The sequence below is a fragment of the Choristoneura fumiferana genome, chromosome 18 (genome assembly GCF_025370935.1).
Source record: "Choristoneura fumiferana chromosome 18, NRCan_CFum_1, whole genome shotgun sequence".
Lineage (NCBI taxonomy): Eukaryota > Metazoa > Arthropoda > Insecta > Lepidoptera > Tortricidae > Choristoneura > Choristoneura fumiferana.
In genome coordinates, this window is record NC_133489.1 from 15,349,606 (window position 1) to 15,366,465 (window position 16,860).

The 16,860-nt window shown below is 36.7% G+C and overlaps 1 protein-coding gene across 1 annotated transcript; it reads left to right on the plus strand.

Annotated features, from left to right (window-relative positions):
- The first annotated feature begins 6,220 nt into the window (after positions 1-6,220).
- LOC141437545 (uncharacterized) lies at positions 6,221-15,333 on the plus strand. Its single transcript, XM_074100975.1, has 4 exons — positions 6,221-6,330; positions 8,540-8,726; positions 14,668-14,928; positions 15,269-15,333. The coding sequence occupies exons 2-4, from the start codon at positions 8,546-8,548 to the stop codon at positions 15,331-15,333; spliced, it is 507 nt and encodes a 168-aa protein (XP_073957076.1). The 5' UTR covers positions 6,221-6,330; positions 8,540-8,545.
- Positions 15,334-16,860: the final 1,527 nt, after the last annotated feature.

The following is a 16,860-nucleotide window of genomic DNA, read 5'->3' on the forward strand; positions in this document are numbered from 1 at the left end:
GCTGGAACGCCTTTAGAGTTATTTTTCGTAGTAAGTAATAAACTAGAGAAGTATTTGTAAATAATTTATTGAATCAGGCGTTACTTTGCGGTTTGGAGGTGAGGAGGTTTGCGGTGGTTTCTCACACAAATTCAGCTTTGTGACCGCACAAGCGATAGGTACGAATAAATAGGTAGGTAGAGTCATTCACGATGACGCATGCCATGGTTCTTATTATTATTATTAATAATAATTATAAGCCTTTATTTCCTTAACTGTACACTGTAAAAAGAAAAAACCTATATTCTAAATTGTATTAATCTAGCTTATGAGTCAAGGCCCCTTTCCGGGTATAGGCCTCCTCCAGTTGTCTCCACGCTTTTCTGTCCTCTGCTTTCGTTGTCCAGTTTTTTCCAGCGACACTACGTATATCGTCCATCCACCTCTCTCTAGGGCGCCTTCTACTTCTGTGGCTGCTCGGCCCCGCCCATTGTGTGGCCCGTATTGTCCATCTATTCTTTGGTGCGCGTGCCACATGTCCTGCCCACTTCCACTTTAGGTGTTGCGAGTGATGTAGAGCGTCGATAATCTTGGTATTGTTTCTTATATCTGCATTTTTTTGTCTATCACTGATTTTGATATTCAACATTCTTCTTTCCATTGATCGTTGACATGTTTGAATCTTACTTTTTGTTGTTGTTTCTTTAAAAAAATATGGCTCTGTCCATCGGAGGACAATTTTGCCAGTGTCTAGTAGTTTTTGCCGTTGTACGGTAAAAAAATTCTAGAAAACGAAATATGAGAGGTAATGGTGGATGAACGATGACAGCGCGAATCCAATCTTACTTTTTATTTTATTGTTAAAGATCCAAGTCTGTGAGCCAACAATGTCATTAATGTCTAATTTTGACAAAATCACGCGTCTTCGTGGATGGCATTGGGTGGTTGGTGGATTTTTTCTTCCAGGGCAGGCCGGGTATTGTAACGAGGTGTCATACAGCTCGTTTCATCCTAACTCTTTGTACTGTCTGGTTTAGCACATATTCGGAAAAATAACATTTAAATTCAAATTTCCTTTTCTAAATTCCACACCTGTTCAATTTACGTCAAGTAGCCATTCTATTCAGAGCCTCCGAGCTGAACACTTACCTTTTCTTTATCCTAGATCCTATAAATCTCTTAAAACTCCATAATTAGCTCATAATTTACTACTCCTATACGAATAAAGTTTTTATAATTGTACTATGCATTTGTGAAGTTTCATAAGATCATTAGATAATAATACTACTGGACTTCAGTGCCATTGATATCTATATTAATAATTTCGTACCGGTCTACGGTAGACTCGAACGAAATGCACATCAAATTGAAGAGCGTAAAAAATTAGTAAATCCGAGTCGACAACTTGTAGGCGAAAAATTCGGATTATCGAGTATTTTCAATATAAACTTGAATAAATTACTAAATTTGTAATGGCGCTCCGAAGTAAACATGTCAAAGTCATCACATCAAAGTGGCGTTAGTGTCACGTCACCACGTGTCACAGGTGTCACAGGTTTGCATTTCGTTCTCCATTGTGACCTCTTAAGGGCCCCACACACGGTACGATTCGTCGATTTTCATCAGATCGATCGTACAGACGAATCGTACCGTATATGGAGCCCTTTAGGTCTAATTTCTTTGATTATAAGACAGAGACATCATAGTTATTTGGGCAAATAAGATTTAGGAAAATATCTACTGGTGAAATACCGATACGTAGGTTAGCCGTTAAAGTGTTTGTGATAATAATTAAGGCTGGGAATATACGTCAGATTTATTGATAAGTACGACAGTCTTTACTGGCAAAAAATTTTTCAAACATATTATTATGGGTCTACATTTTACCCGAGCGAAGCCGGGTTTTCATCTAGTAAATAAAGAACTGGGCACGGAAACGTAAGTTGACTAACTATGTATTTTTATAATTGTTGATGCAGTGTCAAAGCATACCTTTTAGATACTTAAGACCGGGTCTGTTTGTTCGCAGGTGCCCTTTTATTATTATCCTAAATAAATATCACTGTCTGCCCTATTCCTGTCTTCTTCCTTCATCCGAACAACTTCCCCGGACACCACCCCGTGACATACTTGTGTAAAAAAACCGCCCAAGTGCGGCTTGGACTCACGCACCGAGGGCTCCGTATAAATTTGTAGGTATCTAGGAATATTCTGTGTTAGCAGAGCCTCTATCCTAACCTAAGTTAAATGTGCGCATTTGCGCAGTGCACATTTTATTCAATAATTACTGTATGTTTTGAGTGCCTTAACTTAGAAATTTTACTTTTTCATTGCTATAAGGGGTAGTAAATCTAAGTATTTAAAAACGGTTTCATGTTGTTACCTCTACGATTTCTTGAGAATTACGGACAGACAGATAGATGGACAGACGGACAGCAAAGTGATCATTATAAGATTTACGTTATTTTTTAAGTAAAACCCTAATAACCAACTTTGAAAAGTTGAAAAACCCCGGCAATTGTCATTTCAAAGCTTAATATCTCAAAAACTGCTGAACCAATTTTGAGAACTATTGTTGGCCGAGTGGCTGAAAAATGGTTCGAAAATTTTAAAACCATAACATTCGAATGTTGCACGTCAAATAAAAACTTGTAATAAAAAATAACAACAAAATTCATAATTACCATGTGAAATGTACAGTCAGCAGTACAAGTGGATGAGCGGTCCGGTGATGGAGCTCAAAATGGCCGTCACGCCCTTATTACCTCAACAATAGAATTGGGTAGTTTCTAGCGTGAAAAATAAACTATTTAGTTCGTCACTTATAAATATCAGAAATTAAAAAAAAATGTTGTCCATCAAACAAAAATATAAGCGCGCCATACTCGTAGTTCGAAAGTAAGGGCGGAACTTTAACTGGTATATCTTCATATTTTTATAATTGACAAAAGGAAAAATATCTGTCCAATATTTTTGCCATTTTGACATTAACTTAGGACACTAGTCTAGTGTTTCCCAAACTTTGTTCTGCCATGGCCCGGTACAGGGCGCGACCCGGCAAATGGGAAACGCTGCACTAGCCTATTGTGTGTAAATCGGCCACACCTGTTACTTAGCGATTGCTTGTATAAAATTAACTAATACGAGTATGTAGAGAGCGGATTTGAAGTAGCGATTACAAGTTTAATATGGATATGATATGACTAATGCGATTGGTTAGATAGATAGATAGATTTATTTATTAGATATCATGTTGTTTATTGGTCTTACAGTTATCTTATTATTTACTTACCGCAATGCAATCTTATAGACAATTAAATTCAACAAATGTTAATGTTATTCTTGCAACAAACTATATGTAAAGAAAAATATTTATTGTATTCTAATTAAAGGAGTTTTATACAGCTCAAACTACTGATGTGCCAAAGGAAACTTTCCCAAATTGCATATAGAAAAATTTCGGAAATTTCTCACAATTTCGTATGGGGATTGAAACTTTCCGTTTCTTAAATTTTAATTTCCTATATTTCTTATGAAAATTTCCACAAATTTCCGAGAACTTTTCCAACTTTTTGATAACTTTCTGCAACTTTCACATCTGTAGCTCAAACATAATGTATCCTATTTATTACGCACCTTTTTGATAAAAATAAATACTTACCTACTTGTACTAGTCTTATCCATATTAAACTTGTAATCGCTACTTCAAATCTGCTCTCTAATAATATGATTACCCATTTGAATTCTATTTTAGGTAGATAATTTTATGTCTCACATGTCGATCCATGTGTTCATATAACTGATAACAGCTAACAGAAATGATGTCATCTTGGAAATTCCTTTACGAGAAAACATTAAGTTTCGCCGTGCTTACTGAAACATTGACACACCTAATGGGCACACAAAGAGTGGGCGCCATAATTAAGGACTGATAATATGGTTTATGTGAAAACATTTGAATCGATTGTGTATATATTATGTACATAGTAAAGTAATGCCAATTTTGACATGCTCCAAACACGGAACTCTAAATTATATCCTGAATTGACTCTCCTCCTAAACCATGTTATTGTTAGGTGCTCATACGTATTATACGTGGGTAAAGGAATTCAGACAATAATTATCACGTTCGTTGTATAATGTTTTCAATGAAGATACTTAACATATTAACATTATCGGCGTGATATCACGGCCACTAAATATTTATGTAATAGTACATTGTGTCTTAAGGGCGGTAAATAAGGAATTACGAACGAGAGTCTAAGACGTCGAAGACTGAGGGCTTTAATGAGTCGATGTTCGTAATTCTAGTACCGCCCGTGCGACATACAATGTTTTTCATCACATTTGCGAGTAAAATTTTATATTTCTAAAAGAAAAAATATAATTCTTCCAAATATTGGCGATACCTTAGGCTGCGCTCTTGGCAGCGTCACCCTCCCCCTGTCTCAGCATGTGCCTGAGCCGCGTGTGCATGTGGTCCTGCTGCTACACCAGGCGCAGCACCTTCAGTACGGGCAATTTACTCATTTACCTTGGGCTTTTGGCTTCATGACAAGAAAATTTGTACGCGCAATGACTCATTTACCGACCACGGGTTTCATGACAAGCACATTAAGGTCGAGGGTTTTATTTGGGGGGTTGCAACCAAGGTAGCCTGCATGTTTCGACACTGTTTACGAGCAAGTGTGATGAAAAAACTTTAACGAACTTTGTACCACAGTAAAATGCTTCGTCAGACCACAAGTCAGACTGAATCAACGTAAAGGGCATCGTTACCTGTTATAGCCATTGGCAATTTATCGTCTGGGTGAGTGGAATGCGGAAGTTTTTGGCCAATTTTGGCGAAATAACTTGCGTGGACGCGTCTCGCACAAGTGGCCGCGACATTGACTAAACCTGCTGTCATCCCATCTGCCTCGGCGGCGTGACAGGTCATTCACCTTATTGCATGTGAGAATAGTACTTCACGAAGACGTCGCTAGGCACGGTGGCACTGACATCCGGCGCGAAACGTCGTGTCAGATCACCCTCATTACTTTTCCGGGGTTTCATCTTATCTCGTACTTTTATGATAGAATATTGAGTTTTATTTGTTGATGTTGTACGTCTAGGTATGTTTTATTCGTACAAGAATATACCTATATGATATTTCTGCGTTCCATGTTAACATAATTTATTCAGAGAACGGGCTGATCAGCTTGCTTTTACCTGAGTGTTTGCTATTTGACTGGTTTATTTATGTTTCTGCGTCTAATTATTCACAAAAACGTAAACTCTAGACTGGTAGTTTATTTTTACGCATTACTTCAGTTGCGGATGTACAAATCAAGGAAGACGTGTAGCTTAAAGTAGAAATATACTTTATTAGGTACATAAATACATAGACGAACAATAAAACTATACCCCTAACAGTACAAGTTTTCAGTCGATTAATTTACTACCATTAACTGCCGCACACAGGTTAGTCAATTAAAAGCCTGTAAGAACTTCTACATTTAAACCACTATAAACAACATCGATCAAAATCAAGTATCCAGATCTGACGCCGCATCACTACCTACTGTATTTCGTTCTAATAAAAGTTAACTCTGAGCTCCACGTCTTTTTAACCCTAGCCGAAATAAGAGGGTTGTTATAAGTTTAATACCAATGCCATTGTAAAAGAAAAACACCGTAAAAACAATGTATGTATATTGATTGATCCTGACCTGTTGCCGGCCGGAAGAAAATGCACTTCTTATGTTATAAAAGGTAGTATGATATTCTCCCGAGCATTATCGCTGCAAGTGGGTGAGCTGTTTTGGTGCTTAAAATGATCTACGTATCGTCTCATTATCTTTCTTCACTTCTGCATATGACTGTACCTACTATGAACTAAAGATGCCTATATTTGTTTGAGAATACATTTACCTTATTCAATTACTTCACATAGCAGTATAAATGAACGTTGAACATACCAAATTTAAATTCAAACAGATAGATCTAAGACAACTTCAACTATTTAGCTGAAACAAGAGCTTTTGATTAATACCTGTGCCAATACCGCATGCGAGGAAAGTTCCGACTTTGAGAACTATGCCCATCAACAATATCATGTTTGTAATAACGTCTAATGAATATTGAACGTGTGACTCCGCCCGGCCTATTATCGTGGAGCTACCTACTATTTATTGATATATTGGTATTTTGGCGAGGTGGGGCGACGGTGACATATCTTCTGTGGGATAACGACATGTCGCTCCGTATGTGTGGTCGTCGGTTCGTCCTATATAAGACGGAGGCAGGACCTGGCCGGCCAGTGGATTTGTGCCGGTTTCAGTGTGTGCTAGCCGGAGACTAATTAAGCAGGTACCTACAATTAAGTAGTAAGACTGACCAAACGTAACAAAATTCGCAGATGTAATTTAACAATTAGGATTAATTTGTATCCGCCGCTTCTGCAGCTCTAATTAGTGAATAGGACTAAAGCTCTAATTATAGTGAGCCCATAATAATTGTATGCAAATGTTAATTAATGTATGTTGGTACAGTGAGATAGAGCTAGTATTTGGATAACTAAATTATATATCCATCACCTGACTATTAAGCTAAAGGTTCTAGGTTCGATACCCGGTGAGGGCAGATATTTGTATGAATAATGCGTGCTCTCGAGTTTTGGACGTTTAATTTGTATTTAATTATGTATTTATCTATTATGGTTTGTATTTTTATCCATTGTCTAGTACCCTTAGTACTAGCTTTGCTTAGTTTGGGACTAAGTCAATTGGTTGTTATTTATTATCATTCTTTTAAAATTTTCTAAAAAGTTTAAAGCACTTTCGTAGTAGTAGTTTCATAGTTTCATAGTAGGAGTGTAAAAAGGAGACGGATCCACATCAGGAGCGGCCATATTATATAAACCATATAAGTCACAATTACTCCAACGACAAGAGTTACCTAAACTCTTAAATTTTAGTGACGATGATGCTTAATTTTTAATTCTTGTGGTAAATGTAACGGTTCATCTCCATTGCCAGTGATTCTTCTTTATTATTTTGCAAATTTTTCGAAGTGAATTGATAATTTATTCTTGGAGTTATTGAAATTTGATAATAATATTTTTTGGTCAAAATTTAATTTTTAATACGTTTTTTTTGCTGACTGTACTTTTTATTGACTATACTTGCATTGCTACCCAACTACACTTGCATACCAAATTTCAAGTCGATGCCATTAACCGTTGAAGAGTTCCGCCCTGCGGAGACGATCCTGGCCGGACTAAAAGGATGTCACTTAAAGATTATTGTTTGTCACGCAATTTACATAAGTATGCCAAATTTCAAGAAAACTCGACTACTAGAAGTAGGTTAAATTTAACTTGCAGGATTTGATTAAAGACAGACATAGAATAGATGTTTTAAAAAATCAAATACATAGACTGGTAAAAATCATACCATAACCCTTCCTTTTCATTTAGTCGGGTAATAAGTGACCACAAGTAAAGTATTTTCTTCTTTTCATGTTTTAAACACAAATTTTTGGGTACTTCTCGCACAAGTTATAAATTTAGTTTCATTTTTAAAAGCCTCGCAGACCTCATCAGAATCAAAACTAAAATTAAGATAAATAAGGAGGTAAATTTTTATTAAATTAACATTAGCAGATTCGTTCTAAACCACCACTATTGTGACTATAATTATATGCTGCAGGTACTGACTTAGTGTGTGCTAGTGTTAGGCAATGTTGATGCTGAAAACAGTATTTTACATACTTTATTTTAGTTCAACAGTAAAAGTATAATGTAGTGAAAAGCAGTATAATTTTTTAACAGTATGGTTGGCAACTCTAGATATTGGTGCTAGTGACTGTACAAGGTTAACACAAACATCACGCCTGTATTCTCAAATGGGGTAGCAGAGCACACGAAACGTTACCGTTACTAGGTTAAACCGGGAATATACTCGATCATGGTTTGCACATTTTTGTGCAAGTAGCTTGCATACTCGTGTTTATTTGTATGAAGCTTGACACATATGCAAATTACTAGCACTTGTGTCGGAATTTTTACAAGTTTAGATTACCACTCAATAAATTAAGCATCTTTGTGTCTAAACCTAAAGACAAGTCTCCAAAACTTTTACCAAGTTTAAAATTTCGATTGGAAAGCAACCAAAGAATTTAAAGTTGACCATATCCCAAGTTTGCTTTACTAAAAGACTTTATTCAATAATTATAATTATTATTGCGAATTTCATATTAGTTTAATCTGTGTTTCAACATAACCGACATACACATATGCTTGCCTGTGTGGACCAAATCTTGTTCATATGATCGGAGTGACTTCAAATTTTGAACATGAAACTACCGTGAGAGTCACTCATATTAAATGATATTGTAACGGATAACTCACGTCTTAAACCGAGTTTAGCTCGACATGTTTCGGGCTATTTCGTAGCATTTAATATGACTTCAAATTTGGTGAATATGTGTAGTTTAGACGATAATGCGAGTACAGTCAACAAAAATTAGAGAGTAAAAAAGATTAGGTATACCTACCTAAAACGTATTTTCTCTTTAGATCAGAATGCAGGCATACACAGTGTTGGTTGGAGTGCTGGTGGCGTGCGCAGCCGCGATGGCGCTGGAGCAGGGGCCTCTGATAGCCGCCTTGCAGCCCCAACAGGTGCAGCCTCAGGAGACGGAGCTCGTGCTCGTTCCCACGGAAGTCCAGGGCCCGAGACAGAAGCGCCATGGACTGCTACTCGGTAATATTAAATAAGAAAGAAAAAACATTTTTTTTTCATGACATTTAGAGTAAAAAAGAAAAAAAAAACGAAAACAGAGACAAATCACTAATTGGTCCCAATTCAGAATGATGTCGGTTTTGCAGCTGGTCTTCCGTTGGAAACATTTTGCGTGCAATACCAATTAGAAAAAAACAGTAAATTTTGCTTAGGATCTTATGCAAGATCCATCCGGATTTCTCGCACTGTTTTACTCACTAATCTTGCCGTCAAGCAGTGTAGTGCTCGTGCTGCTGCGATCCGGCGTGAAAGTTAACAAAGGCAGTCGGTAAAATTACTTATACATGAGCTATTCTAACTAGCATCCCAAGTTTAAATAACAACTGAAACTGCACTAGGATTAACCATCAGCCTATGAACTTTTCCAGATATTGTTCCAAAAATCTGGCATAATCGAGCAACAGCAACGTTGTGATTGCGGTATGAGCAGAATTTACCACTAATATCGTTATGACAACATACGTCTATGGAAAAACGAGATTTAAGCTGCCAAACAGCAACACGCAGCATATTACCCATCTTGCCAGCAGAATTTACCCATGCTGACGAAAGTGACAAATGCAATTATACATTTCCGTCAATTTCGACGGACGGCTCAGTTGACTGATATAAACTATCTGGTAATTACTTTTTGGCTAAATCAACTTTTTTTTATTAATAATATAACTTTACTGTCATTGTAAAAGTCACAAAATTGATGAGTGACATTGACGTGACACATAAGAGCGACAGTTTTTTTTTAATATTATTTTGTTAAATATGTGTGAATGAAAAAGAAAAAAGACTTTAGTTACGGAATTTAAACATAAATACGTTATGAATTAAGGATCTGACACTGTTTTATTGCGTATAATTAAGTAATTATCTCAATTCTTGATTGTCTTTTAAACCGTAAGAGTAGGCCACTAGTGTTTTGGAGAAATTAACTTCATTTGTCCTGATGAATTCCCACACACAATAGAAGTAAAGTTAAGAAAAAACAAAAACAACACGTTGTGGATGTTATGTATACATCCGGATGTTTCTGTTAAATTAATATCAGTAAAATGTGATTAACATAAGGGTACATAGTTTTTGTAACTGTTACTGTTAAGGCAGTAATTCACAAAACCAATCGAAAGCTAAATTAAATTTTGTGTATATGATTGATTATGTATGATACGTACTAAAGCTAATCCGGTTTTCTTCTGAACGACACCCGCACTACCTGCGAACAACCGCTTAGCAACAATAACTTAGACGCTTGCCTATTCTGTATAAGAATTATGCTCCTAAGCCATAAAAATATTAATGTACGAAAGACATTAATCACCAAAATGAAAATTGAGAATGCCTGCGAGGAGACGCCCTATCAGGGACGTTAAAATTTAATTTAATGAAATTACGTCCAAGAGCCAATTATTAACATTAAGAAAGGAACCAAAGAAAAAAATTAAGATATAGACGAGTCATATCCTGATGGATAAAGTGCGTCCTGCCTTGATACTTCTTCTATGGGGGTTTCTTGCCAGGCAGAATAACGCTAGATGGTGTTAACTAGTATTGAAAGGTCCGTTTGACGCGTTTTGCTAACGATTGGTTCATTTAGTTATCTATGAACAATAAACAATTACTTTGCTCATCCGCGATCTAATGATAGCTACATCTATGTAACAAATATATTTTTTGCAGCTCCTCCACCTTTACACTGTAAGTTCTGTTCACAAATCACATAAACCCAATTATCACCACCACCACACTACACTGACGCGTTTCTAACCAATTACAATCTTGACACAAACGTCAAAATTGTCAAATGAACCTAACGAAACTAAGCACCAACTGGCTTGTCACAGAAACCTTCTTACCTTTTGAATGGTAGAAAGGGTTTAGCAGGCTAAGGAAGGACATGTGACCCCTGTGAGGAATAGTTGAATGAGGGCTATCGCGTATGAATTCGCCACTAGAGGCGCTAGTGTAGCGTGAGGTCACCGAAATGTCAAATCTCATAGTTTTTGGGTGAGCTACGCGGGTTTATTTATAATAAGAATAATTTTGTGAATATTTTGCATTATCTGAAATTAATTATGGCAAATATGCGTTCCGGGGCAATGAATGTCTGTGTTTTGAGACAGTTTTGTCTTTCGAAAACCTTTGTCCTCCCTTTTTTCCGAACAAAACGGGGACTATGCAACACTGTGGCATGCTCGATATTTTTATGGTACGGTTTTAAGGTGTATTAAATATGATTTTAATCTAAACTTTGTTTTCACGCCCGTAATAACAGACTTAAAAAGCCATACTTAAAAACCTCACGCAACAGTGCGCCATCTAGTGAGACAAAAAACGATAGCCCTCATTGGTAAATGTCAATTGTTTGTCACCTCATAACTAGTAATCACTCCAACTTTCAGCCTCTATCTTGAACTGTCACGAGATAATGTCAAAAATGTGTTTTTGTCATTTTTTTTCAAACTCGTTTTTCGCCTAATCCATAGCAGCTAAAGCATTGAAACAAAATCACAGCTACGTATTCAAGTATCAAGAGTGTAGCCTTCTGAAGGTTCGCTTTTAAAGTTTCATGTTCGTTGCCTAGCAACAAAGAGTGTATTATTTTAAATTTTACGTATGGCTGTCACAAAAGGTTACTGAACTGCTGCTGTGTTTGAATACTTTGGCTAGTTTTTTTTTTTCAGTATGTTGCACCAATTATAATCAATTGATTTTTCGTATGGTAGTTGCTAATACTATTTGCAATTTATATTATTTTTTTCATAGTTGTACCCTCAAAAAAACTTGTTAAAAGAAGGTGTCAAAAAATAAATTGTAATTTTTTATTTTTATTTTTCACGTATAAAATATTAATAAAATTGTAGGGTATACTCCCACAAAAACTACGTAACTGTGATTTTGTTTCAATGCTGCTATGGATTAGGAAAAAAACGAGTTTGAAAAAAATGTTAAGGAAACACATTTTTGACATTATCTCTGTGACAGTTCAAGATAGAGGGCTGAAAGTTGGAGTGATTACTAGTAATGAGGCGACAAACAATTGACACTCACCAATTCAACTATTCCTCACGGGGGCCACGTGTCCTTCCTTAGCCTGCTAAACCCTTTATAGAGTATAATTATAAAGACAATACCTACTGTAGTTTTTAAGTTTTAATATACTTAGAAAGTCTAACCGTTTAGTTAGCTATTTAAATTAGAATATAACTATGACTATACCCTACTTGGGTGCATATAAAGCTAAAAGCTAGAATATTTAAAGCTTTTTCTCTGACAAATAAACAAATAAGTTATTCTTGTCAGAGCTGTGGAAAAAGCTTAGAATAATTTATGTGCTTATCCCTTGAGTTGTGATACGTTTTGCTCATAGTTTAATTCACGCAGATAATGTATCCCAAACTATAATCATAAAGGAGATGTTATTTTGCAGAAATGTTATTGTTACTAGTGCGTCGCTTAATTTGAACGTAACATTAGTCCGAACATTTACGACTCGTGGACGTAACTTTATTTTAATTAACTAACCGCAGTAACTCGAAGTCATTTAAGTGACACTTAAACGCCCCTGAACACAGCATTAAGCGGTATTATTACATATCAGTTAGCAAAATACATACCAAGTTGAAATAGTAATAATGTGCCATGAACAGTGTGTTTATTGAAATCAGTAATAAATAAATATAAAAAAAAAATCGGCCAAGGCGAGTCGCTCTTGCGCATCGAGAGTTCCGTATAAATTTCCAGGTATATGCTTAGCAGAGCTCTGCTCCTTATCAAAAGGTAGCTAAGTGAGGTAATTTTACCCTTCTCCGACAATTTGTCCATAAAAGACCTTTTATAATGCTTGTATTTTGTAATTGCGTTGACTTAAAATTTGTTTATTTCACTGCTCCGAGGGGTAGCACCAGACCTAAGTATTCCATATGAATTTCAGCTTAAAATCTTTCACTTTCCCTAGAAAAAGAGTTTTGACAGAGAGACGGACGGAAGACAAAAAAGCGATTAAGGGTTCCGTTTTTGCCGAAAGAGTTACGGAATCTTAGAATCTTAGGTATAATTATAATTGTCAAGATAGTACTGTCAAAAATAAGATTAAAGAAAATTTTATTTCAAAATGTATTAATTTTTTTTTATAATTAATAACTAACGAAGCCGTGGTGGCCTAGTGGTTTGACCTATCGCCTCTCAAGCAGAGGGTCGTGGGTTCAAACCCCGGCTCGCACCTCTGTGTTTTTCGAAATTCATGTGCGGAGTTACATTTGAAATTTACCACGAGCTTTGCAGTGAAGGAAAACATCGTGAGGAAACCTGCACAAACCTGCGAAGCAATTCAATGGTGTGTGTGAAGTTCCCAATCCGCACTGGGCCCGCGTGGGAACTATGGCCCAAGCCCTCTTGTTCTGAGAGGAGGCCTGTGCCCAGCAGTGGGACGTATATAGGCTGGATGATGAACTAAAGAGTGCGCTCTCTGCTTTCTTTCTTTATTGAGGCCATTGTTGTCATACTATTTAAATTAAAAAGAGGAATAAAAATATCTTACCTCTACGCATTTTAATGCGAATCTACTAATTGTAAAGCAAGGCTTTAGCGTATTCAAATTCACTTTTAAGAGAAAAATTACGGAAGTTCCATGAACCGTGTAAGGTGTGTAAGGTATGCCACGCGGGCCGGGGTGTATTCACGACGAATCACATGCAAATAATGGTTGCTACGCGTACCATTCATTGCGGGCCCCGTGTGCGTTAGCCCTTTGTTTTACGCCGTAAGCAAAATCCGATGTCTAAAATTACGTAATGTACATTAAACTTTGGTTAACGTTAAACGCTCTTTTAGGATATAGAATGGTTTTATCGCTTGGGGCTCGCTGCGTCATTGATATGCGGCCCTGCGACATTCCGCGCGGATATATTACGTGGGATCACGTGGATCCCCGGAGAACGACTTACTTTCCAGCCCCAGAGATTGATGGTATATTGTTTTATCTAGTGGGAATATAGATGAGCTAATCAAAGCGTGTACGCGTTTATTGACTATGAAATATGTTAATTTGGTTCGGATCGGACGCATAATATGCCAGACGGAGTTAGCCTTGAACATGGTATTTAGATAACGAAATTGAGTGAATACGTCAAGTAGCGGTAGAGATTTTAGAATTTAAATAGAATTACTTATACATTCTTTATCATAACATATCTACATTTACTTATTTCAGATGAAACGTTTTGATCTGTAGATAGATGCGATAGAGGAAAATATAAAATGACATTAACCGCCCAAAAATAACTCTTCATGTATAGACATGTTCATATCCGTGAAAAGGTGCAATCCAATCAAACACTGTGAATGTTCGAATAATAAAAAGAATGGAAACTATTTCGATTCGAAAAGTTGCTATATATAATAAATAATTACATTCGATTCGTTCGCCGTTCGAGTTCGACGTAGTACCTAGTACTTACTTTGAAGGGACAGTATACTTCAATGGAAAAATACTTTCAAGTCTTGCAAGTTTATCGGGTCGGTACCTGGTTTATACTTGCAAGGAAATACCTGGTATCAAAACGTGGTAACGTAAATACGCACCATCTCTAGTCTCAAACCATCTCCGTAGCAAAATATGTAGTTGAGCGGTTTAAGCGCGAGCTAATAGACAGAGAAATAAAGTTACTTTCGCATTTATAGGCAACATTAGCATGGATTATGAGTAGGTATATTATGTAGAAAAATAAAACTACAAGCGACTCGAATTTAGGTTCACTAAAATTACAAACCTTTTTTCTTATTTGTTGATCCAAAGATCAGAGGCGTCTTTACCTATCGTGGAACTAACTAACCAGTTTACCAACCAGGAGTCAATTAGCTAGTCAATATCTGGATTAAGCGAAGGTAACAACGTCGTCATCTGTTACAGGTGCAGGTGCCGCTGGCCTTATCGGCGCCGGCGTGCTGGGCGCGGGCGCGCTCGGCATCGGCTTGCTTGGAGTGAAAGCCGGCGTCGTCGGCGGTGCTCTAGCGGCCTCTTCTCTTCGTGGCAGAAGTTATGGTGGCGGTTTCGGTTTTGGAGGCGGTTACGGAGGTGGCTACGGAGGCGGCTACGGGGGCGGCTACGGCGGCGGCTACGGCGGCGGCTACGGCGGCGGCTACGGCGGCGGCTACGGTGGATACAGCTACGGTATTTGGTGGTATATATACAGATAGCGTTCAGCTTTAAATCGGTTGGGATTTATAGGATTTTTTGAAAAATCTATATACTTGTCTCTTTCTCAAACGCTTTTCTCTATGCAGCAAGTATGGCGGTACTGGTGTGACGTCACATGCCAGTATGTCTTTTTCTGTCTAATCTTGAATTTCAAACCTTTATAACTTTGTTATTTGTAAAGGTAGCTTAAAAATTGATTCGATAACAGTAGTTTTACTGCACAAATACAATACCATTGATGGAGGAATGACTGATACTATTGATGGTAACTACGTTAATATATGCATGGTGTAATTTATTGTTTTCTTTTCAGGAGCTACCCTACGTACGTTGTCGAAGAACAATGGTGCTAACGGACTCAGTGAAATTGATGGATGATACTGTGAAAATGACATTGTTTGAGAATTTGTGAAAGTGAAGTAGGTATTTATTTTACAATCGGTGTAACAAATACTGAATAAACCGTGTAAAAATAAATGATGTTTTGTTTTCATTAGGTTCCTACTATAGACTTCTATTATATATATAATTATGTACACGTGGCATTTTAGAGGAGTTTTAAAGGTCAAAAATTACTTATCTTCAAAAAACTTTATAATTTAAATTAAGTATTTAAAGCAAAAAACATCGACAAAAACATTCAAAAGAGAAAGAAACAACTTTTAGAGGTATTGAGAAGTAACATGAAAATGTTTTTTGCGAGTTTGCAAAGTTTTAACGAGCGCTGTAAATAAATTAATCAATGATTACAGTGGATAAAAGAATTTTAAAGGGATTTATTGTACCATGTGTATTGTTCTAAAGACGTTATTTTTTTCTTAAATTGAGCCGGTAAAACAGTGTTTAGTTTCTTTAGTAGGTACCAGTTTATTGTTATCAGTTTCACGAGTCATATTCATTTAAAGCAAAAAAAAAACAAAATTTATTTATTCTGTGTAAGTTAAGAAGTGAATTGAGCCATTTACAGTATAATAGAAAATATTAGCTGTTCAAAATAACTCGTCTTTCGTGATATCATAACCATGACGCAAACAAAATTTTGTTAATGCTGCTTTTTAATAAAAAAAACTATTAAATTCGCTGAAGCTGTTAATACTAAAATTGCAGTTACTGGTAGCACGAGTTGATTTTACTTTTACAACGAAAAAATATTTACATTTTGTGTGCTGGCTGGCAAAAGATTTTTCAGATAATATTTTCGATGCAAGCGATTCGGCCGTGTATCATGGATGTACTAGGGGCGTTTATACTGGCTCGGGTGGATGAGCGCCGCTGGCATCGAAACAGCATTAACGGAGATGGATGGGATCGGCCCACGCCATCGCCTCTTTAATCTCGTGCACAAAAGAGATGTACGACCGCTCCACACTCCACGCCTGCTGATGATCACTCTCATGAGATCACTTCGCGCCGAGTTGACGCTGTCACGCTGTCACGCTGTCGCTCCGCGCAACGACCCTCATATTAACTAAGTTACTGCGTTAGTAAAATTTTCGATTGTCACTTACGTTACATAGTGATACGTTTGATAGTTTACGTATATTTATATACAGATATAATGCTCAAGTTTGTAAATTAAAACGATTGACATAAAAATACTTTTTGTTAGCTCCCGTCTTGTAGTTAATGTACAATGTGTATGAAACCCCGCTTTCATTTCAACCCACTTTTTTACAAAAGTATTGTACTTAATGGGTAACTTTCCATGCATCAGATTAAAACTCTCGCATCTAGATGGCTTCTACTTTTTTATAATGTCAAAGTTTGTCTACGAGTATACATATATACCCGGATTTGTATATCACAGGAGTGCGTTTTAATCTTCTGTTTAAATTTAGATATTTTTTAAACTTACTTAGAGAGATGGTGCTATGTAGGTACTGTAGGGTTTAGGCTGTATACCGC